This window comes from Erpetoichthys calabaricus, chromosome 2 (assembly GCF_900747795.2).
Source record: "Erpetoichthys calabaricus chromosome 2, fErpCal1.3, whole genome shotgun sequence".
Lineage (NCBI taxonomy): Eukaryota > Metazoa > Chordata > Cladistia > Polypteriformes > Polypteridae > Erpetoichthys > Erpetoichthys calabaricus.
Window position 1 is genome coordinate 309,693,016 of NC_041395.2, and position 27,334 is coordinate 309,720,349.

Here is a 27,334-nt window from a genome sequence, read left to right on the forward strand (position 1 = left end):
GTTTGGTAAGAAGGTGGGAAATTCATAGGGACACAGAACATTTGTTCTGGAACCTGAGGCTGACGTGAGTTCCAGGATGGTCTATACTAAAATGAATTGCTTTTGTGATGGATTTTTGTGATGATGCTATCAAAAATAACATTGAGTGATTTAACCACAGCATTTAAAGGCCAACAGAAGCACCTAAATAAGATATACTGTGCCACGTTTAAAGGTGAACTGGCACCTTTTGATTCCGTACATTGAATAAAGCTTCAGCTTTTAAATAAATATTATTTTAATGTTACCAGCCACTGTGGCTGTTTTAAGAGTTGATTTAGTAAACTGATATTGATTTAAAATGACACTTAACAATGTACCAAGAAAGAATGAAATGAATTGTGTGGATGTTATTAATGACTTTACAACTCTGAAAGCTCGGAGATGAATTCTGTGGGAATCAGTGCTTTGTTAGATAAGGACCCAATTATTTACTATATTTGATTTACATATTGGCAAAAGGATTTTTTTTGCCATTTGGTTTGTACTGCTATAAAATATGGGCTGATAATATTTTGTATTTGACTTGTAATATTAAAAAACACATTGGTTGGTGCTGGTTGGTAATGTTTTGTATTTTGGTTGAAATGTTACAAAATGCACATTGATAATGTTAATTTAGAGCACTGTTGTTTTAAATGGCTAATACATTCTGCGGTTATTGTTAAGGAATGACCTATTAAGAAAGGTCTACTCTGACATATACTGCATCCCTGGAACTTCATTTGATTTAAATGGATGGGGTTTGAGAGTCAGCCATACACATTGATAGATAGATAGATAGATAGATAGATAGATAGATAGATAGATAGATAGATAGATAGATAGATAGATTTCTTCAAAACTCCCACCTCCTCTGTTTATGACTAAGTTGCTTTGCTGTGCTCCGTCATTGTATATTGCCTAGCAACCTTTTTTTCTCGGTTATCCTGTTGGTCTCATTTCTTCCGTTCTAACGTTAACTACTTTTCCCGCAAGATTTTCTTCACAGAACAAGCCTGCAAATAAGTAAAAAAAATTTGAAACAAAAAAAAAAACCACACACACACACAAAACACCACAACATTGCGAATGATTAACCCTTTGTAACTGCATTCCCCCACCTCCTGTCAATTAGCCGCGGCTCCGCTGGGGATGAACACGAGACAAGGTCGTATGCTGCAGGGCGCCTGTAGTGTTCAGTACAGTCGAGTTGCAGAATTTGTCGACCGACCCCACCAGTGAGAATGTACATCGCGCATGCACAGTAAAGCTCCTGGTGCAGTTTCTGGCTGGCATACAGAGAAGAGAAGGTGAGTAGAACATAGCTGTGAAATGCCTACTTTTCAATCATTGTTTATTGTTTTTTTGTTTTCCTTTTTTTTAGCTATCAGTAGACAAACACGAAATCGGGTAGATTATCGACACATCCAGTTGGGTTTTGATGTTATACTTTTACTCAAAGACAACGGAATCAATGTGGCCCGATTATAATGTGCGAGAAATAACAGTAGATCAGGCAGAATAATACACGACAGATTGTCGAAGTTAGTCTAGGGCATGGATTTCAAACTGGCCACCAGCTCCACTTTTAGCTTAGTTATGTCAAGAGGAAATCGAGCAGCCAGCATCTTAAGAGAAATCTGCATCTGCCCAACTGGGGGCGCCCGAGTTTATCCTTTAATGTATTTAAACAGAAAAGCCCCCGATGACAATACGATAAAATGACACGTACCATATAGAGTAGGAACAGTTTGCCGTTAACCGTTGTTGGGGTCAGTTTCACCTTTAACCCGAATATAAATAAAAATCATGTTTTTAGCAAATCGATGGCTGCAGCCGCCTCCACATCACAGCCACACTCCCGCAGTCTCCGTGACTCTCGTGCCTCCGTGTCGTGCCCTGGCGCCTGGCGGGACGCGAGTTCCGCGCGTTTGGTTTTAGCGCGAGGTTGACACGATCCGTGCAGGCGGGAGTGGGGGTCACGCGCGCCGCTCTGGGCTCACGGTGACAGCGTTTCGCCTCCGGGGACTTTCAAAAACACAAAAGACTAGTGACAAACTTTTACATCACCAGGTTGGTCCACAGTGTTTTTCTTTTTCTGGCGAGAGCGCCTTTATTATAAAAAAAAGGTTTAAGTTACGCGTGCAGTCGACCTGCGGTGACACTGCCTTTTTGGAATAAAAGTCACGAATTTCACAATACTGTACTGTCGTCTATTATACAACTTAGAAGCAGCACCGGAAGGAGTCTTACTTCAAGTGGCCGAAAAGGGTCGTAATTTCGTAAAAAAGTGTTGGTGACACTACCGATGAGACCCGTGTCTCTTTCTTTTTTGTGTTTGTGGATGCAGGCTGAGGAAACCTTTGACAAAATCGTAAACATTTCTGATTTGAAACATGAAATCTGATCTTGAATCAAAATAAGTTGAAGATAACAGGCTGTGCAGGGAACAGGTTGACATTAGGGCCAAGTTTGAACGAGGCCATAATGAGCGCTGTTTCAGATCAGTTTGTCTTCAGATGTTCAGAATTTTCCATAAACCTTCATGTTCCATACTTGTCATTTTCATGTTCTTCGTTTTATTGACGGTCCCATCAATTTTGGTGGGCGCACCTTGTTTTTACAGGCTGTAAGGGAAATTTCAGTTGTTTGCAAAACCGGTCCTATTCAAGAGGTGTAGTGTCAGTATGGAAGTTTAAGTATACCTGAACACAGTTTACAACCATGGCAGAGGGTACAGTGACAAGGTATTTTATTTTAATCTAAGTTTGTGTTGTCAGTTGTAATGTTTTTATAAAAATCTGCATTTTACAAAAAAAAAAAAAAAAGCTCTTAACTTATATTGCTACATTTTATGCTGCAACAGATGTGTCCTATTGGGTGGAAACTTTATGCGATAAACAATGTGCAGTTTTTCCCATAAAAATCTGATCTAGAAATGGGGTGGTGCCAGGGGGTGAGATGGGTAGGGAATCCAACTTGAAAAATGTCAATGTTTTGGTCATTTGACCATTTCTGTTATATTTTGGTGTTTAAAATTACATTTTTGTGGAACTGGATACTGAACTTCCTTTGGCCAGGTAGTTATATTTTGGTGTTTAAAATTATATTTTTGTGGAACTGGATACTGAACTTCCTTTGGCCAGGTAGTTAGACCGGGTGGCATCACTACCTCTATAATGACTCTCAACACGGTAGTCCCCCAGGGATGTGTGCTAAGTCCTTTCCTATGTTCCCTCAGTGGTTCTCAACTATTTTTCACTTGTGTACCTCTTGGGAGTCCATTTCCATAAATTGTACCCTTACTATATGCAAAGTGGTTATAATTTTTATAGTTGCTGATATTTAAAATTTATAGGTTGTAACTGGAAGTACATGTTCTACAAATGCAATTAAAAATAATGCAAAATAAGGTGAACACACTATATATTTTTATGTTCAAAAACAAAAAATTATGATACAAATTAGACTTTAATTTATTAATAAATGTATTAATCATTATAAAATCTTAGTTATTTATTTGAAATTCAAATATTTTTTTATAAAACATAACACAGAAAAATGTTTAGTGCAGTCCTTGAGCTTGTTTTGAGGTCCATATTTTTTTTTAAAATCAGGCTCAAGTGATGTAAGATATAGTCTGAAATATGGACCTACATTCAGTGTACTGTGGTATTTATTTTTTGTAAAGGTATAAGAAGAGAAAAAGCACTCTCCACCAGCTCTGTATCTGTAAATGGCACCAGAAACTCAAGTGTCTTGTCAGTCAGATGTTCTTATTCTCTGCTGGCCCAACTGTTAATAAGGAATTTTCCTTTGAATCCAGCTCTTAAAGTAGTATAAGTTGAAAGTCTGATCAACTTTAGTTGATGAATAATCTCGCTGCTGCAATCCACTTGTTCTCTTCTGAAGATTTTCGAAAGTACTTCTTGAAAGATGCCTTTAGTCCTGTAAAGTGTTCAATTATTTTCTCACTCATTCCTGGGAGAAGTACAGCTTATTTGTAGATAGGAAATTGTGCAGAGTTCCAGATACTGTATCTCAGGCTGACCTTTTTCAATACATGACCTCCAGAAATGTAGCTTTTTTAATCATAGACTCAGTGTTGAAGATTGTTGCTGAGCTATTCTGAAGAGCCATATTTAGTTTGTTTATTTGTAGGAAAATATCTGATATTTAAGTCTGTGAATCCAGTTACAGTCGTGTAATTTGAAAGCAAGCAGAAAATGATGGTCCTTAAAAAAACTAAAACAGCCTAGGTAAGGACTTTCCCAAGAGAGGACCACCCTACTTCTGAAAAGCCTTGAGTTTCAGGGCTTTGACTTTATGAAATTAACCACTTTTATAGCTTCATCAAGAACAGCTTTTAATTCACAGAGAAGGTGCTTAGATGCAAGGTTTACCTGTGGATGCAGTAGAGATTCAATGTTATATTGGTTTTACCTGCATGACATGAGTGTGAAGACCTGAGTAACAACCTGACATTTTGTGATGGTGCGGATCAGTTCCATGAAACCGGGCCCTTCTAAGAGCCACTTGAACCTGCCACGGGGACGTAACCAAGGGATGAGCCAGGCGAATGAAGGACATATGCAGTCAGACAAGGGGTAGGTGCATAAAAGTGCCAAAGTGCTTTTATTTCATACAAAGGCAAACAAACAGCATTCAGTAGTGCAGTGCTGTCTTCCGTATTTAATAATCCATAAAAACAGTGTGAACATTAAAAACAGCTCCAGTAAAAACAATGAGGTAAAAACCATAGACAGTCCATGAACACATTGAGCCCCAATGCTTCCTTCTCAAATCTGGCGTCTCCTCCCCTTATCCAGTCTGGGCGTCGTAGAAGGAGGAGATGTCCGCTGACAAGTGCAGTCAGCCTTCAAACCCTGGCTCTGGTCTCCATTGCCCAGCTTTTAGCAATCCTGGGGTGCCATGCTCCAGTACCTCAGCGTCCGCGGCAACACTGCATATTGGGCCACATTTACTCCCAGGTAAGTACTCAGTAGGAGTACCTTCCACAGCCTCTAGCTCCTACAGCCTCGAAGCTCATACCTGACCACCTGCCTCACTTAGTTCAGCATGGGTACTCTAACTCTCCGTCTCTGCCTCTTTTTTTTGTTTACTCCTCTTCTTTTAACCTTCTTCATTCTCACTGACCAGTCTATTTTCTACCCTCCAGGCCTGTGCAGGCTCCTCATAAATGCCTCTTCCAATGGGGAGATGTGAGATGGTGCTCCATCCTTGGCAATAATGAGGCACCTGATTGACACTCACATTTCCCCATGCCTACTCAATCAGCCAGTTGCCTTCATCATCCCTGAGTGGAGCACTATCGCGCACACCCCAGATTGGAGTCTGCTCATTGCGGGCCATAATTTTTTATTTATAATGCGCCCGAAGCCACAGATACATCACAATGACAAGCAGAACAGAAAAAGTTACATTTATGCTTTTCATCAATGTTAATTGAACAATATTTAGTGTTTTTAATTTTACCTATTACTGTCGCCTCAACATCTTCAGACATATCCTGAATTCTTTGAGAAAATTGTGTTTTTCGAAAGAGGGATAGTGCTAATCTTTTGAACATGTTCCTCTCCATTTATACACAGATCAGCATTTTTTATACAAGGAGAAATTATCAGATTTAGTATGAATTTTACCACAGTATAGTATGATTTTTAGCAATATGATCACTAATACAGTACATGGCTTCAACTCCATTTTCTTTATATATGTTAGTTCATGACAGATGTGATACTACATTATGATGTTTTAATAAGCACTGAAAAAATTGCGTTCCTTATTGATATAGCTGGTATGTTTTCTTTTAAATGCTGCAACAGTATTATCCTATGCACTGGGGTTTGTACCAGTCCTCCTATTAACGAAACCCATACTTCATTTATTAGTCATGGTATTTTCACTTTTTACCAGTATGTGGAACTGGAGATTCTGTTTTTTCAATGTTCTGCACCAAAGTGTTAGGTGTGTCATGAGAAGTACTTGTCAATTGATAATTTTCCTCATTGTATTTCAGCTTGTTTCCAGAGATGGTTTTTGACCGCTGATCTATATTGGATAATTCATTAACTGAACTGAATCAAATGACAAAAATGAACATATATAGAGACATCCAGAAGAACTCACTTATTCATTGTTCACTGCTCACTTGAACATCTGAGCTAGTGGTCAAGGTATCCACTCATATATATTCTTGATGAAGTTCTAGAAGCGTCACAGTGGAAGGTACTGGCGCATTGGCACTCGAGTGTTCTTGAAGTGGAGGAAGAGTATAGAGCTGAGCTTGCAGAGTGCTGCAAGGCTGAGCATGTGTGCTGTAGTGGCCTGTTCACCACACACTTTTGAGGAAAGGCCTCCCACACCACTCATCACAATACATAACAAAGTGAGGCAAATGTGGGCTTTTCACAAGGTCACATAACAAAGAAAATCTGTATCACCCTTGCCATAGTGTTGAATTAATTTCACAACTTTTCACTATCTACCTTTTTCCAATGTTACTCAATAGTTTTGTTGCATACCTTTGAACATAAATTAGGTTGGGAAACACCCCATGACTAGGAATAGATTTAACATCATTGTGATATTTGCTGATGATATATCGGCGGGGGCTCTTATTTCCAGTTGTGATGAGACTGAGTACAGAGTTGAAATCAGAGCAAAAGCTGCCTCTCCCTCTGTGTGGCCAAGACCAAAGAGATAATAGTGGATTTAGGGAACCAAGGAGGTGTACACCCTCCTATCACCCTCAATAGGACTACTGTGGAGAGGATAAGTTTTAAATTTCTTGTTGTGCATATTATCGAAGATCTTACATGGTATGTTCACACCTGAAAAGTGGTGAAGAAGGTGTAGGAACATCTTTTTTACCTCAGACGGCTGGGACTACTGTGGAGAGTATAAGTTTTAAATTTCTTGTTGTGCATATTATCGAAGATCTTACATGGTATGTTCACACCTGAAAAGTGGTGAAGAAGGTGTAAGAACATCTTTTTTACCTCAGACGGCTGAAGATGTTTGGCATATACTCTCTCACCCTAAGATCATTTTACATCTTTTTCATCATTTTCTGGTATTGAAACTGTAATGACCTCAGTTGAAATCTTTGCAGAGGGAAGTGCTTTCTGCCCAACAAATCATTGGAGGTGAGGTTCCTAATCTATAAGACACATATGTTAGGCGGTGTCTAGGGAAAGCCAGGAACATCATCAATGGCTGTCCCCAGTCATCTGTGTCATAAACTGTTCACATTATTACCTTAATGTAGAACATACCATAGCAGCCTATTAAACATCTTCTTCCATCAAATTTTTAGGAATGGTACTAATCCTTCTCACCTCTGCCCCAGTTCATGCTACTGTTCCTTCATTTCTAAAATTCATTGCACCACTACATTTTTGTGTTAGTGTGCACTGTTTAGGGTATGAATCATCATTATGTCTGTTTACTTATATAGTTTGCTTATTTTTGCTAAGTATGACATTGATGAATTGGGAATTTCAAACATAAGCAAGTGGGATATCATTTGAAAATATTTAGACTTTAAACATCATGAAGTAAATCATTACATTTCTTAGAAATACCTCGAATTATGGTGGCTTATGCTAATTTAGACCTATTCTTTCTTGTTACAAAGACACTTCATGTTAAAATAAATACTTGATGGTGTTATGGGAACAATGTTGAGATGAAACAATGAAATAAAATTGCAGACAAATTCTGTTTAAAAAAATGCAATACACTAAATCTGAGATTGAATGTAGAATTATCCACCTACAGCATAAAATCGTACAGTTGTAATATCTGAACAGCCTGAATGAAACCACATACCATAACAGAATTTCAGTTGTGTGCTGTCTGAACACAAACCTATAATGTAATTTAAATACCTGCAGCAAATCAATATAAAATTAAAAAATAGGCTGATAGCTCTTACTAAACTAAAAGTATTCAGTATACTTGATTGGATATCCATGTATTGTAGTTGGGCTACCTTAGTGCATATGCAACCATGATCCTATAATGGATAAGGCTTGCTCTGAAAATAGGAGGGGATGTGTTGAGTATAAAGGTGTGCGTGGAGACTTAGTATTCAAATGTTGTCCAAAAGATAATCATGATATTTAGCTGAATAAATCACTTTAGTTTGAGTGTCTATACAATAATGAATAAATAGCTTTACCTACAGTATAGCTGTGACGAAATCTAATTATCAAGTTGGCATCTATGTACTCATACAGTACACAAGACAATATATAGATAATAAATATATTTAAGTTGTCTTTGACTTTGAATTGATTTTATGTGGGCCATGATAATAGATGTATCTAAATTGCTTATTGTTTTAAATAGATTTTGCGTGGACCATTGAAACACCCAAGGTAGGCAGTAGGTGTTACCTTTAACATATGGCTGTAGATAAGCTCTAACAGATTAATAAAATAAAAATAGCCCTCTCTGTATGCACTAATAAATTAATTAAATGAAAGTACCATTATCTTTATACAATACTTCTGAATGCTGGGTATCTTCTTCATAATAAATGTTGAGACTCATGTTTGATTTTTAGGCACCACAGCCTTAGTACTAAACAACCAACTAATAGTTCAAATCAAAACATGGAAGTGGAGCACCAGCACAGATGTCACTTACTGCTTGTTTATTTGTTACCTTGAAGACTAACTGCAAAGAGAAGTTGAATGATGTATAATAATAATAATAATAATTCATTACATTTATATAGCGCTTTTCTCAGTACTCAAAGCGCTATCCACACAGGGAGGAACCGGGATATATGTCTAGCAACCAGATGGCTTTTTGTGCATATGCAGATTTCATGGCATGAATTTCGAAAAGCGCTTAATAAATTATGAATTTTCATTATACAGTATATAATAATTTTGATGCAACAGCATTGAACAGTCTACAGTTACAGACCCCACTAACTTTTTGAGTATTGAGAAAAGCGCTATATAAATGTAATGAATTATTATTATTATTATTATTATATTTTGAGGGAAACTCTGAAGTGGTACCACTCAGTATGGAATGATGTTGGCTAGTGAGCTAGTTAGTTAACATTAGTAAAGCTAAAGCTGACTTGTGAAAACTAAGATCATTGAATGTATGATGGTGTCACCAATGACTGTAAAGTGCAATTTCACAATACAGTTGCTCTGTAGAACTGCTTTCCTAAAATCTCCTAGTATAACTAACTATATTTTCGTTTTAGAAAAAGATGACAGTGAAGGGCTGGGGTTAGTCAACATGACACATGCCTCCAAAGTAATGCATCTTTATTACATATATAATCAAAACTTTCACTCAGTTTTATATTTTTTAAACTTATTAAATGTTTTAAAGAAATGCAGTGTTGTTATTTCTCTTCCAAATTAGAGAAAATACAATGTAAATATGGCCTGTAAATATCACAACCAAAACAACTTATTTTCACTAGGTTTATCCATTTTTGGCATCCACATGTAAATATGGCCTGTAAACATCACAACCAAAACAACTTATTTTCACTAGGTTTATCCATTTTTGGCATCCACAAACATGATTTGACCAGTTTTAAAGTGACGTATTTGTGTGCCTGTTTCAGGAAGTAAGACTAGAGACATGATAAGTCAAAACCCAGATTGAAAATTCTTAGAGTTGTGCTTCTATAAAAAAGAATTCAGATCAACCACTTGCCTTATTAAGATGCAAGGTCAAGGCAAGAACTTTGCTGACTAAGCAATATTGTTACAGAACATTTTACCCTGCAAAGATAATGATTCTGCATTTTGTCCCCCATTCGCAGCACACTGGGGGAAAGAGAGTATTCTCTTTTTCAACAAGATATAATTCTTCCAGTTCATTCCATATATTAAAATATTGTTCTGCAATGTTTTACTAGTGAAGTAACAGCTTTTAATTGGACAAGGCTTTCATTGAGTACATGCAATTTGCATTTTATGGGTGGAATATTTATGTTTTTAATAAAGAGTTGTGCAGTAATGCATGTTTATCATATTGTGTTATCCTGTTCCTTGTGCGTGCACATTCTGTTGAAAGTACAGTAGAGAAAATTGACCGTGGGAATCGATTTGAAGCTCTGGTAAATGCTGGCCAGAACAGAATCGATATTTGAAGCTTTTTTTAATTGCTTGATGCAGCTTTGAAAACAAAGCTCTTGGAGTACATTGAATTTTACACCAAAAACTTTTTAAAATTTTTTAGTTTAAAAGCTCTTTGGCAATCTATGATATAGACTTAATGTTGGAAATATGGCACTTGCCTTAAAAAAGGAGGAAGTATTTAAGGATGCATTGCATAAAAGAAAAAAAGAGTAACCTGGTTTCGAAAACAGAACAAAGTTCGACAATTGCAATACTGACATGCAGAAAAACATACCTCTTCATTTTTCTGTTTTTCACTGCCACCATGAAATTTAAAACACCTAGCTGAGCTGCTGACAAATAATCAGATTAAAATTCCTTTTGTATACTAGTTAAAAGCATGCAAATAAGCAAGCAAATAAAAAAACGATAAGCATTGTATTCATTTAAAAAAAATAAAGCAAAAAAGTATGTTAAACCAACAGAGCAGCACAGAGAGCAAAACAAAAAAAAACAATTTTGCTGTTCCTCTGGGCCTAGTGAAGTCATATGTGCACTGCTGCGTACATGGTGGGGTGACTTGTATGCACTTTTCCACTTATTAAAGTACCTACTCCTTTTCCTCACCCCACCCTGTTTCTTTTTAACATTCCCTCTTAACCTACGAGCTTACATAGCTCTTAAGAGCTACTTAAATGCCAGGTAGCTCTTGGTGCAACGTATAATGTTACCAGTCTCCTTGTCCCACCTATTGGACTGGAGAACTCCCATTTAATTGTAGCCGTACCCAATTACTTTGCTTTTGTTGCTGTACCTCTGGAGTTTTTTTTTTTTCTTTTTCATTAGAGGCAATCCTTTTTAACATACAGTAAGTTCTACCACCCCGATAATACTGCATGAATTGTACTAGCTTTCTGATGCCTGCAGTGTTGTTCAGTTGTTGGAATACCTTTACCTTTACATGTGATTTTTTTTAAATAGGCCAGGGACTTAATAATTAAATAAATAATTTCTAATCTGCTTTTCCTGTTCAACATGATGGGAAGCTGGTGCATATTCTGACAGCCAGTGATATGAAACAATACTGGGCAAGACACAATTTTACTGCAAGACACCCTCACAGATTCACTCAATGTGCATCATGTCAAGTCAATGTATACAATCACCATTTAACCTAACGAACATGTATTTAGGATGAAAAACAGGAAAGCTGAAACAGACATGGAGAAAATGTACAAATTCCACAGTCATTTCATAGGCTTGGTATTAAATCCCGGAACTCTGAAGCTTTAAGGCAGTAACACTAACCACAATGCCCAAGCAAACCCTGAAATGGACTAAGCAGGCCTGAAAATGTTACGGCACAATAACATACAATGATGTTAAATCACCATTAATATTGAAAAGGCTTGTTGTGCATGTCACAAAACTCTCTACGCTTAAAATTCGTAATGACACAGAGGTAAAATGTAAGCAAATGTAATGTATTTAATATTTTTCCATACACTTTACAGGCACATTGTTTGTTGTCATGTACTTTATACAATCAGTATAATAGAACAGATGTAGAAAGGAACCCTATTTGTATAACAGTGTTTACTTATTCTAAATTCATCACCATTATGCCTCAAACCATGTAGAGAGTGCAGTACTCAATTGTCTATAATTGTATCCATATAATTAACCAATTTGAAATATTTATTTTCTTTTGAAAATCAGATACAATATCATTGTGACAACAACCTACATAACAGTCTTGATGGCAGTTAAGTTTGAAACACTGCAAAGATCCCCTGTCATTTTCAATGTAAGGCACTCTTTTAAAACAATAAAAATAACGATGTACAAATTGCAGCTGAAGATCTGCCTCTTTTCCTACTTGAATTCTTAAATGGACTGCTGTGCTTATATGCTTTAGATTGTCTTTTTTCAACTGATATTTTTTAACCTTCTTCTTTCTTGAGGTCAGAACATTCCCCATATGTATGTTCACACCACAGCAGAAAGTGTCAATTCCAACTTTTTTTGACCATTGAAATTATTTTTTGCAAGTGAACCAAAATCTTACTGTAGTAATATTCTTTTCCAGCCTTCTTTTGGCATATCTAATGTGCTTTTAAACTGCTGCCTTCATGTGTACACAAGCACTATAATTATCTCTGTTGCAGTTTTTAGCTGTTTATTTTGGCTCTTGAGAAATGATGATTAGTGTTGTCTTTATGCTGAATGTTTGGATTGATCTAAGGTGGTGTCACACTACATGCTACATCACTATTTCAATGATTGTCAGCCATAGCCTTCATTTACATAATCTTAGCTAATTGTGCCGAGTTTCAGCGTGTGCCCATGATCATCAGTTATGGAGTGTGACATCTCTAGTAACTCAGTCATAGCTGATAGATAGATAGATAGATAGATAGATAGATAGATAGATACTTTATTAATCCCGATGGGAAATTCACATTCTTCAGCAGCAGCATACTGATACAATAAATAATATTAAATTAAAGAATGATAATAATACAGGTGAAAAAAAAACAGACACTAACTATGTATAATGTTAAATATTAACGTTTACCCCCCCTGGTGGAATTAAAGAGTCGCATAGTTTGGGGGAGGAACGATCTCCTCAATCTGTCTGTGGAGCAGGACAGTGACAGCAGTCTGTCGCTGAAGCTGCTCTTCTGTCTGGAGATGACATTATTTAGTGGATGCAGTGGATTCTCCATAATTGATAGGAGCCTGCTGAGCGCCCTTCGCTCTGCCACAGATGTTAAACTGTCCAGCTCCATGCCAACAATAGAGCCTGCCTTCCTCACCAGTTTGTCCAGGCGTGAGGCGTCTTTCCTCTTAATGCTGCCTCCCCAGCACACCACTGCGTAGAAGAGGGTGCTCACCACAACTGTTTGATAGAACATCTGCAGCATCTTATTGCAGATGTTGAAGGAAGCCAGCCTTCTAAGGAAGTATAACCGGCTTTGTCCTTTCTTGCACAGCGCATCAGTATTGGCAGTCCAGTCTAATTTATCATCCAGCTGCACTCCCAGATATTTATAGGTCTGCACCATCTGCACACAGTCACCTTTGATGATCACTGGGTCTATGAGGGGTCTGGGCCTCCTAAAATCCACCACCAGCTCCTTGGTTTTGCTGGTGTTCAGGTGTAGGTGGTTTGAGTCGGACCATTTAACAAAGTCATTGATTAGGTCCCTATACTCCTCCTCCAGCCCATTCCTGATACAGCCCACGATAGCAGTGTCATCAGCGAACTTTTGCACATGGCAGGACTCCGAGTTGTATTGGAAGTCCGATGTATATAGGCTGAACAGGACCGGAGAAAGTACAGTCCCTTGTGGCGCTCCTGTGTTGCTGACCACAATGTCAGACGTGCAGTTCCCAAGACGCACATACTGAGGTCTGTCTTTAAGATAGTCCACGATCCATGCCACTAGGTATGAATCTAATCCCATCTCTGTCAGCTTGTCCCTAAGGAGCAGAGGTTGGATTGTGTTGAAGGCGCTAGAGAAGTCTAGAAACATAATTCTTACAGCACCACTGCCTCTGTCCAAGTGAGAGAGGGATCGGTGTAGCATATAGATGATGGCATCTTCCGCTCCCACCTTCTCCTGATATGCAAACTGCAGAGGGTCAAGGGCGTGTTGAACCTGTGGCCTAAGGTGGTGAAGCAGCAGCCTCTCCATGGTCTTCATCACATGTGATGTCAGAGCAACAGGCCGAAAGTCATTCAGCTCACTAGGACGTGATACCTTTGGGACTGGAGTGATACAAGATGTTTTCCAAAGCCTCGGGACTCTCCCCTGTTCCAGGCTCAGGTTGAAGATGCGCTGTAGAGGACCCCCCAGCTCCGATGCACAGACCTTCAGCAGTCGTGGCGATACTCCATCTGGACCCGCTGCTTTGCTGGCACGAAGTCTCCTCAGCTCTCTGCTCACTTGCGCTGTTGTTATTATGGGTGGGGATGTTTTTCCTATGCTGGTATCAGCAGAAGGATGTGTGGAGGGTGCAGTACTCCGAGGTGAGAGTGAGAGTGGGTTAGGGTGGTCAAACCTGTTAAAAAAGTTGTTCATTTGGTTTGCTCTCTTCACGTCTCTCTCAATGGTGGTACCCCGCTTCGAGCTGCAGCCAGTGATGATCTTCATCCCATCCCACACTTCCTTCATGCTGTTATTCTGCAACTTTTGCTCCAGCTTTCTCCTGTACTGCTCCTTCGCCGCCCTGAGTTGGACTCGGAGTTCCTTCTGCACGCGCTTGAGCTCATGCTGATCACCATCTTTAAAAGCCCTTTTCTTCTGATTCAAAAGGCCCTTGATGTCACTTGTAATCCATGGCTTGTTGTTAGCATAGCAGCGTACTGTTCTTACTGGAACTACAATGTCCATACAGAAGTTGATGTAGTTAGTAGTGCAGTCAACAACTTTCTCAATCTTCTCATTATGAGATCCCTGCAGGATATCCCAGTCTGTAGTTCCAAAAAGTTCTCTCAGAGTATTCTCAGCCTCCAGGGTCCACTTCCTGAATGATCGTGTGGTTGTAGGTAGGACTCTAACTTTTGGTTTATAGTGAGGCTGAAGCTGAACCAGGTTATGATCTCCTTTCCCAAGCGCAGGCAGTGGGGTGGCGCTGTATGCGTCTTTAACGTTTGCATACAGTAAATCAATAGTCTTATTTCCCCGGGTGTTGCAGTCCACATACTGGGAGAATGCAGGCAATGTTTTGTCCAGCGTCACATGGTTAAAGTCTCCAGCGATTAGCACAAGCGCCTCAGGGTGCTGCGTTTGTAACTTAGCAACAGCGGAATGGATGATGTCACTCGCTGACTCCACGTCTGCCCGAGGAGGAATGTATACAATAACAACAATGACATGTCCAAACTCTCTGGGCAAATAGTAGGGACGTAAACTTACGGCCAACAGTTCGATATCCCTGCAGCAAGTGGAGATTTTGACGTTAACATGTCCAGAGTGACACCACCGTGTATTAACATAGAGAGCGAGTCCTCCTCCTTTGTGCTTACCACAGGTACTTGCATCTCTGTCCGCTCTAACTGTGCTAAACCCGGATAGCTCCACGTTGGCATCTGGGATGGTGTTATTTAGCCACGTTTCGCAAAAACACAACAAACTGCATTCTCTGTAGGTCCTTACATTTTTCACCAGCGCAGCCAGTTCGTCGATCTTATTTGAGATTGAGTTTACATTCTCCAGAATCACAGAAGGCACCGAAGGCTTGAAACGCCACTTTCTCGCAAGCTGCTTCTTTTTTAGCTTAGTGCCGGCTCTGCTGCCACGATACCGCCTTCTTACCTCGTCGGGTAAATAGGGAACCACACCGGCACTGGCATTTGTTCTCAGCGCCCGAAGTTGAGTACTTGAATAGACGAGTCTCGGCGTGTTAAAATCCATGCCCACGTTGTAAAAGTAAGTGTGTCCAGGGAAGGAATCCACATAAAATAAAGTGGTAGGAGTGATCAATAAATAAAAATAGAAAAATGAAAGTAGAAAAGTACACATACATATACAGTCATACACGGAGCTGCTGAAAAGGCTGCCACTCACGGCGGCGCCAGATGCTACAAGCTGTGTGCAACTTGTCAAATCAAATAGGTTGGAGGGCACAGCTGCCAGTTCTAATGTTTATTTTTCCAGTTTTTTGGCCTGGCGTTATATGTAAACCCATGTCACTTAGGAGTTGTTCCAACGTCCTGCTAACACCCCATGGCTTTGGCTAATCTCTGTAAGAAAGGTCAGCCATTCCTGGTTCATGTTACTTCATCTTCTCACCAATATCAAGGGAACATTGAATGCTTCCTACGTGGTTGTATCCATTTCTGTCTTGTACTAATATCTATGCATGTTGTCATTGCTTCCTGGGACTGTCAATACCTGGTAGTGCCCTTCCTTACACACCAGAAGATAGGATACATTATTTCACTCTGTCTTTTCTGGGTCCTTTTCATTTTCTTCACCATTCTTTTATGCATGACAGTCCTTTGCAAAGAATTTTAAAAAGTCTTTACTTAACTTTTATTTTTAATGGGCGAACTGGAATCAGTGTTGTTTGCAGTTTTAAAAGTCTAGGTTTGATCATGTTGCTATCAGTAACATTTTCTTTGTACCATTACTTGTGTATCAATAACACTGTACTAGTGATCTTACTTCAGTGGGATGTTTACTTCATTTCAATGGATTGATGAAGTAATCTCAAATCTGAGGAATTTTAAGCATGTAGAATGTTTTTAGTTATTATTATGTTTGTTTTTTAAAAGTTCATGTAGACTAAATTAACCTCTATATTAGTTTGTCTGCATAATTAAAACTTTAAAGAAAAGAATTAGCTGCCAACATACTGTACAATTCTCAGAATTAAGGATTAGCATTTTCTGTTTTAGAAACAAGAAATGTACATAAAAACCTAGACTATTGAAAGATCTTTAAAGAGACTGTCAGCTGCAACTTTTAAGTCAACACTCATGACAAGTTTTATGCAGTCAAATAAAGAGTGTGCACACTAACACTTTGATAAAGCTTAATAGAAAACATGTTTCATCTTTTTGAAGGGCATCACACAGTTAAACTCATTGATGGAGACAAGCATATTATGAATTATTCAGTTTGCATTTTAAAATAAGTGTTTGAGAAAAATAAATATTAGACTGTAATTTCAAGTTGGGACAGCTTGCAATGTAATTTCTTACTCTTTAAGCAGTAGGAAAAGGAAAAGACACATGCAAAGTCTTTGAACACATATTTCTTGGTTTCTGGTTAGTTGCAAATGTGTTGTTTTTCAGGTTTGTGATTTAGCTATGTCTTTGATGAAGTTATTACCATGTTTAAAAAAATTAAAACCTCAATTATGATTTTTACAGTGGAGTTTTTGTTATGCACCAACGGTTGTCTCTGCTGGCCTTGTGTGTTGTCAGAAATCTTCTTGTCATCTTGGCCAGATCAGATTGTCTAATTCGCATGCTACTAGAACAGTTAAGCATTTTTGTTAGCCATCATGTCCAAACAGGATTGTGAAAAAATAATTTGACTTAATATGAAATCTACTAGTCATTAAGTGCAACCCAAATCATATAAAACACATAATATAGTCACATTTATTGCAGTATATGTTTGGTTATAAATGTGGACAGTAGCTAGTGATGAGATGTGTAACGCTTAGAGTAGGTGTTCTTTGCCTGTTAAGGTTCTACCTATAAAAGCTAAAAACACAGCAGTAGCCACTCTTGTTGCATGTTGCTTTAGAGTTGTGGTGTAAGAATAAAGAATGGTTTAATTTTATAATAATCACAAATGAGTCCATCCATTCATCCATTTTCCTAACCCACTTATCCAGGGTAGGGGCGCAGGGCAGTTCAAGCCTATCGACAGGGCACTAGTCCACCAGCAGGGTGAAGACACACACTCACTCACTCGGGAAAATTTAGCAACGGCAGTTCACATATAGTAACCTGTATGTTTTTGTACTGTGTGAGGAAATAGGAGCAACCATAGGAAACCAACATTGAGAAGGGGAGAGCATGCAAATTCCATGCAGGGAACACTCAGGACACTAACCTTGGAGTTCTTCTAGAGAGGCACATACAGTGCACCCGGAAAGTATTCACAGCTCATCACTTTTTCCACATTTTGTTATGTTACAGCCTTATTCCAAAATGGATTAAATTCATTTTTTTCCTCAGAATTCTACATACAACACCCCATAATGACAACGTGAAAAAAGTTTACTTGAGGTTTTTGTAAATTTATTAAAAATAAAAAACTGAGAAATCACATGTACATTAGTATTCACAGCCTTTGCTCAATACTTTGTCGATGCACCTTTGGCAGCAATTACAGCCACAAGTCTTTTTGAATATGATGCCACAAGCTTGGCACACCTATCCTTGGCCAGTTTCACCCATTTCTCTTTGCAGCACCTCTCAAGCTCCATCAGGTTGTATGGGAAGCGTCGGTGCACAGCCATTTTAAGATCTCTCCAGAGATATTCAATCGGATTCAAGTCTGGGCTCTGGCTGGGCCACTCAAGGACATTCACAGAGTTGTGCTGAAGCCACTCCTTTGATATCTTGGCTGTGAGCTTAGGGTCGTTGTCCTGCTGAAAGATGAACCGTCGCCCCAGTCTAAGAGCGCTCTGGAGCAGGTTTTCATCCAGGATGTCTCTGTACATTGTTGCAGTCATCTTTCCCTTTATCCTGACTAGTCTCCCAGTTCCTGCCACTGAAAAACATCCCCACAGCAAGATGCTGCCACCACCATGCTTCACTGTAGGGATGGTATTGGCCTGGTGATGAGCGGTGCCTGGTTTCCTCCAAACGTGACGCGTGGCATTCACACCAAAGAGTGCAAGCTTTGTCTCATCAGACCAGAGAATTTCCTTTCTCATGGTCTGAGAGTCCTTCAGGTGCCTTTTGGCAAACTCCAGGCGGGCTGCCATGTGCCTTTTACTAAGGAGTGGCTTCCGTCTGGCCACTCTACCATACAGGCCTGATTGGTGGATTGCTGCTGAGATGGTTGTCCTTCTGCAAGGTTCTCCTCTCTCCACAGAGGACCTCTGGAGCTCTGACAGAGTGACCATCGGGTTCTTGGTCACCTCCCTGACTAAGGCCCTTCTCCTCCGATCACTCAGTTTAGATGGCCGGCCAGCTCTAGGAAGAGTCCTGGTGGTTTCGAACTTCTTCCACTTATGGATGATGGAGGCCACTGTGCTCATTGGGACCTTCAAAGCAGCAGAAATTTTTCTGTAACCTTCCCCAGATTTGTGCCTCGAGACAATCCTGTCTCGGAGGTCTACAGACAATTCTTTTGACTTCATGCTTGGTTTGTGCACTGACATGAACTGTCAACTGTGGGACCTTATATAGACAGGTGTGTGCCTTTCCAAATCATGTCCAATCAACTGAATTTACCACAGGTGGACTCCAGTTAAGCTGCAGAAACATCTCAAGGATGATCAGTGGAAACAGGATGCACTTGAGCTCAATTTTGAGTTTCATAGCAAAGGCTGTGAATACTTGTGTACATGTGCTTTCTCAATTTTTTTATTTTTAATAAATTTGCAAAAATCTCAAGTAAACATTTTTCACGTTGTCATTATGGGGTGTTGTGTGTAGAATTCTGAGGGAAAAAATGAATTTAATCCATTTTGGAATAAGGCTGTAACATAACAAAATGTGGAAAAAGTGATGCGCTGTGAATACTTTCGGAATGCACTGTATAAAATTCTCACTTTCAGAAAAGAACATGGGTTATGTCTATGTCAGAAATTGCACCCCTTTAGTCAAAGTCTTTTATAATTTCTAGCAAATTTATTTTAATTATAAATATCAGAAACATTTTTATCATTTGTTTACTTTATGTGTTGCAGTGAAATTATACTTTTCAATTTGTAGATGTTTCATGTTTCAACAACATTGAAAGGTAAATCTTACAAAGTGCGCAACTCAGAAGTGACAGGCTTATTTATTTGATAGTGCATATGTTGTCCATTAAGGATAAGTTCACCTTGTTGACTCACGACTCACGACTGCTATGCCAATTACAACTCGAATCACATAAAATTTGCAGACGACACAACAGTAGTGGGCCTTATCAGTAATGACGATGACTCGGCATACAGAGAGGAAGTTAATCAACCCATTGCCTGGTGTGGAAAAAACAACCTGGCACTGAATGTCAAGAAAACAAAAGAGATCATCGTTGACTTCAGGAGAAACCACATGCCACACCGGCCACTTACAATCCTTGGAAACAGTGTGGAGTCAGTGAGAAGCACCAAGTTTCTGGGAGTGCACATTACAGATGACCTGACATTGACCACAAATACCACTTCTCTTGTCAAGAGGGCACAACAGCGACTTCATTTTCTCCGAAGGCTGAAAAGAGCAAACCTCCCCTCTCCTGTCCTCACAACTTTTTGCAGAGGCACTATAGAAAGTATATTGACCAGCAGCATCTCAGTTTGGTATGGTAGCTGCACTGTCGCTGAACAGAAGATACTTCGAAGAGTGGTGAGGACAGTGGGAGAAAATCATTGGGTCCTCACTCCCATCTGTTCAAGAACTACACTACTCACGTTGCCAGAGCAGATCCATTAAGATCATAAAAAATCCCACACACCTGGCACATGGGCTGTTTGAACTTCTGCCCTCTGGAAAACGTTACTGCAGTATGTACTGCAGAACAACCAGATTTAACAGGAGCTTCTTCCCCCAGGCCGTCAGAATACTAAACTCTGTTAAATAACCTTTGACCTTTTGCTCTCTTACTTACTGTGCACTTTATTACCACAAATAGGTCTTAAGTTTACATTATATTGTATTGTAATACTGTACAATATTACATTGCATATATTGTATATATTATGTATAAATATTGTATCCATATAGTGCAATAACACAATCACTGTGAAACAATGTGCAATATTTTCTTTCATATTATATTTCACCCACTGACTGGCTTACATTTATATATATCTTTTGTATTTATTGTTTGTACTGTGCTGCCTTGTGCTGTCTTACGTTGTCTTACCTACTTTCTGTGTAAGAAGTGAAATGTCTGTAATGTCTGTATGTTGTCTTGCGTGCACTTGTCTTTTATGCACCTGTCTTTTATGTCTGCACATTGAGCCTGGAGAAACGCAATTTCGTTCAGCTATGTATCCGTTGTAGTACTGTTGTATGGTATGAATGACAATAAAGTTCACTTACTTACTTAAGACTGAGGCACAGCGTTCATTTTATAGTTTACAATCTGCAGCAGTGCTTTCTAAGATCAGTCCTGGTGGACTTTGCTGACTGCAGGTTTTTTTCCAACCAGTTTCACAATCAGTGAATCTAATCTAATTGATCTAAGTTTTTATTTAGATGGTATTTTTTTCTTCTCTTAACTTTTCATTTAGAAAAGTGCAATATTGTGACATTTATAGTATATGTTTTTTCAATTCTCTGTGGAGATTGCACCCTTAAATGTATCCTAATGCAACTAAGGGAGCAAACGTAATGGTTTATGGCTTAAGCATTTCTTGATTGATTAAGAAAAGTAATTATAAGACAGCTACAATATCTAACTGGTAACAACAACAATGTTCTTTACAGAACTTGAAAATATGTTTTTAGAAGATAACCAGTCAATACTGTTACTTTGCGTTATAGATGTAAGCAAACACTTAGAATGTTAAACTTAATGAAAGTGAAGTAAATGCTTGTCATTGTCTCTGTTTACCTCCCTTTCTCTCATTCCTTTCCAATGAAATAAACTGATTCATTTCTCTGGATTAATTTATGTTATACACATTTGAAGCACACAATTAATTTTTCAAAGACAACTTATTTTAAAGATTATTAAACTCTTCTCTCAATGGCAGGTAAAGCCATTTGAAAGTTATTTCAAATTAAACCTGAAGTTCTAAATGATTTGCTCATTGTCTTTTTCCATATACTGTACCTCCTTCATAGCTCACAAATGATAGAGAATGTCCAGAAAGTATTATCCTAAAATTAACTGACAGATATAAAATGTTTGTCTCCTTTGGATGCACAGACAACACCAGCATATACTTTAAGGTGATTCCACCAGGATTTAGTTTCTTGCAGTGCTGTGGCGTTCCCGAGGATCTCTGTTGAATTTACAGTATTTTTAGTAGCTTACTATTCAAGTCAGAACTAACAGGTTAGAAGGGCACTCTTTGTGAACAGGTTGAAGGAAACTTGAGTGAGTGAAAAATGTAGGTTATTAAAAATACATTGTGGTTATTAATTAAACTGCACAGTCAACATTAAATCATCAGTAATAATAACTACACTATGTGCGTAATTACCAGAAATGCAAACTTGCATATAATATCTCACTTCCATTTCTCATTTTTTTAAACTGAATGTCTTGAGGCCACATTTTGCATCAGACATGCACTGTCAATGTGTTGAAATTGTTTTTGTTGAGTAACATCATTGTTATGTGGCTAGTTGAAGTGATTCAGTGCTAGTCTGATGTCCATTGTTTTCTTAATCAAAGAGTTACACAATATGTTTCTCTTGAAATAATCTTAGTAGAAAGTCAGTAGGCTTTTATATAGACTAAAAAACAGAACAATTCTTTTTTGTCTTAATTATAGTGTTAATTGCAACAGAAGTGAGGTTTCAATCCATGAATATGTGCTCCAGTTCTGGGATTTACTGACATCTTTAACCCGTGTAAAACACCCAGCAGCTCTGCGGAAGATATGCACTCTGTAATCCACATATAACACACGCCTAACACTTTCAGTTTTACACCTCATGTACTGGCCTTCGCTAGTCCCTGTGTTCATAAAGATCAGGTGATAGGACATGTACCATCTCTATCTATCTATCAAGTCAAGTCAAGTTAAGTTGGGGAGCATGCACTGGTACAGTGTGTTGCCGCACCCACTACACGTCGAAACAGCTCGGGATCCCGGTTGGCAACCCCTCAGGCAGACACACGGTCCAGTCTTACCCTCCGGAAATGACTCTCTATATGCCGCAGCCTGGTGTACTATCTAAGTGCTTCTGTCTAAGGGATTTTGAAAACAAGGCATTTTCTTATATAAGCATAAATATATGTTTAAAAATTAAAAGTAAAAAAGTTCTACTTATTATATTGATATGTTCTGTTGAGTAACTTTCCACCACTAGTTACATTAGATCAGTTCAAGTCTATTCATAAAATAATGCTGAAAAAGTATATTACAAATTAAATACCAATGAAATCTTAACATTTCTTAACATCTTAATCAGTCTGATTACTAGTGTATTGTTTTTGGGTATATGGCTACTATATTATAAATTCTGATGTCAATTAACATAAATCTTTAATTTAAAATAAGAATTACTGTCAAATTTGTATGACTAAGCTTTGTGCCTTCCTTCTTTCTAGGATGTTTAATGATTGATTAAACATTATTTAACACAGGGCAGCACGGTGGCGCAAAGGGTAGCACTGCTGCCTCGCAGTTAGGAGACCTGGGTTCGCTTCCCAGGTCCTCCCTGCGTGGAGTTTGCATGTTCTCCCTGTGTTTGCATTGGTTTCCTCCCACAGTCCAAAGACATGCAAGTTAGGTGCATTAGCGATTCTAAATTGTCCCTAGTGGGTGTGTGTATGTGTGCGTGCCCTGCAGTGGGCTGGTGCCCTGCCTGGGGTTTGTTTCCTGCCTTGCACCCTGTGTTGGCTGGGATTGGCTCCAGTGGCCCCCGTGACCCTGTAGTTAGAATATAGCGGGTTGGATAATGGATGGATGATTTAACATATGATTTAATTTGCACTCTGTTTGCCTTACAGATAATAAACAGAAACATTAGCAAACATGACGACTTCATGGAGTGACAGACTTCAAAACTATGCAGATTTACCTGCCAACATGGATAGACTTGCTATGAAAAAGTATAGACGAGAAGCTTACCACAGGTAATGAAACTGTAGTGGGTATTGTTATGCCTGTTAGAAGTGCTGAACTTTTTCTGATTCATTTTTAGCCATTGAATAAATTACAATAACTTAAAATATTAACTGTTACTACAATCAAGTGAAGATGAACCTTCTACCTAAAAGATAATATTTTAGCTCTGGGAGTAACAGGAGTCCTAGATCCTAGATAGAAAAAGGACATCCTAAATAACTGGCATTTCACAAGGACAGCTGCAAGGTACCCAGTGTTGTGTATTTATGGCAAAAATAAGTGAAAACTGAACTAAGCTGTGATCTAGATAAGATCTGTGGGAACCTTCTGTAATGTCACCTGGTCACTGGGACATTTTTGGATGCACAACCAATGGATGCTGGTATCAAGAATAGATTATTGAGCTAGCTTTGTTCATTTATGGGGTTTGAGGGCCAAAAATTAGAAATGTTATCCTTGTTAATTTTTGCACATATTAAAGCTGGCCTAACCTGTATATGCATGTTTTCAAGCAGGAGCAGATGTTATAGCCAAAAATCCATATTATGGTATAATTATAGATTGTGATGGTTTCAGGTCATACTGGTATAATGTATTTGTATATACTTTTCGGGCTGAAATATATGTTTAACAAATACCAAGTGCACTACTGATTAGTTGTGTATGCTGGCTCACTGCTTTAAATTCAAATTACTTTGTATTACTTTGCTACTCACATAACATATATTCACTTCTCTGTGATTGACAATGCACATTTTTAACATACTGTCTTGCTTGCTCACTCATGCCATCTTAGCCATACAAACACAGAAAAAGATGTGGCATCTTTCAGACTTACCTTCCAATGGCATTGGGTCATGTATATTATGGTTGAGGAGTCGTGCTGACGTGGAAATGTCAACTTTGCAAACAAGAGAGGCAGTTGAGATTTGCTAAGAGTTTTAGTGTTTTCTGTGATGTGAGAGTTAATTAAAAAAATACATTTTGCTCCTATAAACTTGTGTTTTGGTTGCTGCTAAAGAACTGTGCAGGAATTTTTAATGCTTTTTTCCTTTTAGAAAGGTTTTTTACTTTTTTTTTTTTCCACGCACACAGGAGAAAAAATAGCTGGATGTTTGGGGGTGCGCTTGGAAAACTTACTTCCAACTTGGCCACTGTAAAAAACCTCACTTCACACAGCTGCACTTGGATCTCAATCTGGGTGGTTTGTCATGTGGTGGGTGCGGCAAAGCGCTGTAATCAGCGCATGCTCCCAACCTCCTCCTCCTTACTTGTTACTTGTACTTATTCTTGTTATTTGTATTTGAACTAGCGTCGAAGAGGCAGGGAAGAAAGCAGCAGTAACTAATATCGGCATCTGTAAGTAAATACAGTGGAACCTTGGTTCACGACCATAATTCGTTCCAAAACTCTGGTCGTAAACCGATTTGGTCGTGAACCGAAGCAATTTCCCCCGTAGGATTATATGTAAATACAATTAATCCGTTCCAGACCATACGAACTGTATGTAAATATATATCTTTTTTAAGTTTTTAAGCACAAATATAGTTAATTAAACCATAGAATGCACAGCATAATAGTAAACTAAATGTAAAAACATTGAATAACACTGAGAAAACCTTGAACAACAGAGAAAACTAAGACTGCAATAGTTTGCACTATAGCGCTACCAACCGCTGGCTAAAAACACTTTTTTTTAATGAGTTTTAAGCACAGGAAAAAAAATGAACATTTGAAAAAATCCGTAAGTTAATAAACCACCAAGAAAAGCAACATTGCAACAATGCACGCTATGAACCGATCTCTGTAAACAGAAGTGAAAACAAAATCACGCCCAGTGCATTCTTTAACTGCCTTCCTACCTTATGCGTCCAGCTCTCTCTCTCGCGCTGCCTGTGTGTGTACGTCTGTCTCTCTCTCGCGCTGCCTGTGTGTGTGCGTCTCTCTCTCTCTTGTGCTGCCTGTGTGTGTGCGTCTCTCTCTCTCACACTGCCTGTGTGTGTGCGTCTCTCTCGCGCTGCCTGTGTGTGTGCGTCTCTCTTGCACTGCTTGTGTGTGTGCGTCTTTCTCTCGCGCTGCCTGTGTGTGTGCGTCTCTCTCTCTGTCGCGCTGCCTGTGTGTGTCTCTCTCTCGTGTTGCCTCTGTGTGTGTGTGTGTGTGTCTCTCTCGTGTGTGTGTTGCGCTCTCTCGCTCTCTCTGTCTTGCTCGCTGCACAGGAAATGCACAGCGAGAGACTGAACATGTACAAACCGAAAGGGAAACTGGCTTGTTCGTATACTGAGTGTGTGGTCGTGAACCGAGGCAAAAGTTTAGCAAACTTTTTGGTCGTAAACCGATTTGTACGTGTACTGAGACGTTCGTGAACCGAGTTCCCCTGTAACTGTGTTGTAGCATTACAGTGATCCCTCGCTATATCACGCTTCGCCTTTTGCGGCTTCACTCCATCGCGGATTTTATATGTAAGCATATTTAAATATATATCGCAGATTTTTCGCTGCTTCGCGGGTTTCTGCGGACAATGGGTCTTTTAATTTCTGGTACATGCTTCCTCAGTTGGTTTGCCCAGTTGATTTCATACAAGGGACGCTATTGGCAGATGGCTGAGAAGCTACCCAACTTACTTTCTCTCTCTCTCTCTCTTGCGCTGACGTAGGGGGGTGTGAGCAGGGGGGCTGTTCGCACACCTAGACGATAGGGACGTTGCTACCTTCTGTGTGCAGCTGCTTTCTGAAGGACATGCTGCACGGTGCTTCGCATACTTAAAAGCTCAAAGGGCACGTATTGATTTTTGCTTGAAAAACAAACTCTCTCTTTGTCTGCTCCTGAAGGAGGGGGTGTGAGCTGCCGCCTTCAACAGCTTTGTGCCGCGGTGCTTCGCATACTTAAGCCAAACAGCCCTATTGATTTGTTTGCTTTTGTCTCTCTCTATCTCTGTGACATGATCTGCTCCTGACACGCACTCCTTTGAAGAGGAAAATATGTTTGCATTCTTTTAATTGTGAGACGGAACTGTCATCTCTGTCTTGTCATGGAGCACAGTTTAAACTTTTGAAAAAGAGACAAATGTTTGTTTGCAGTGTTTGAATAACGTTCCTGTCTCTCGACAACCTCCTGTGTTTCTGCGCAAATCTGTGACCCAAGCATGACAATATAAAAATAACCATATAAACATATGGTTTCTACTTCGCGGATTTTCTTATTTCGCGGGTGGCTCTGGAACGCAACCCCCGCGATGGAGGAGGGATTACTGTACATAGTTAGTAAGTAACAGAAACAGCGATTTCTTAGTAAAAAAAAAAGGATGCCCTTACTTTAAACTATTAAAGGGTGTGGTGTGTAGGTATGTGGCCAGCTTTAAGAGGCCTGATCAGTAGAATCTGATCTACTAGATTAACCAGCCGTAACACTTGTTATCACTTGGAGTGTTTTTCAGCTCTTGAAACGCGCCATTGTGAATTCAAGTTACATTCAACTATAACTCAGTGCCCCGTGAAAATACTGATGTAAAACTGTTCCAAACGATGTAATACATAGTTCTCTAATGGGTAATAACTGTTTGGATGGTTACCTAAGTGTTACTCAAGGTACACATAAACATCTCAAATTCACTTGTTTTCCCCATTGAAACGCATTGGGCAAAACTGATGTTGATTGTTACTCCATGTTCCTTAACTTCTATGTGTGGAAACCACTTGTATCACATGTGAAATGATGGATTCTAACAGAATTTAACTGTGTAGATCAGATTC

General features: G+C 39.0%; 1 protein-coding gene across 2 annotated transcripts in view; it reads left to right on the forward strand.

The window, feature by feature from the left end:
* The first annotated feature begins 1,206 nt into the window (after positions 1-1,206).
* Positions 1,207-27,334, forward strand: part of LOC114647247 (cytosolic purine 5'-nucleotidase) — a 1,192,165-nt gene continuing 1,166,037 nt past the window's right edge. For both annotated transcript variants that reach the window (XR_007934028.1, XM_028795888.2), the window contains exons 1-2: positions 1,207-1,331; positions 23,468-23,593. Coding sequence is in view for 1 of the 2 variants with exons in the window: in XM_028795888.2 (XP_028651721.1) it covers positions 23,493-23,593 (101 nt within the window). In the remaining variant the exon portion in view is untranslated. The remainder of the gene's footprint in view (positions 1,332-23,467; positions 23,594-27,334) is intronic.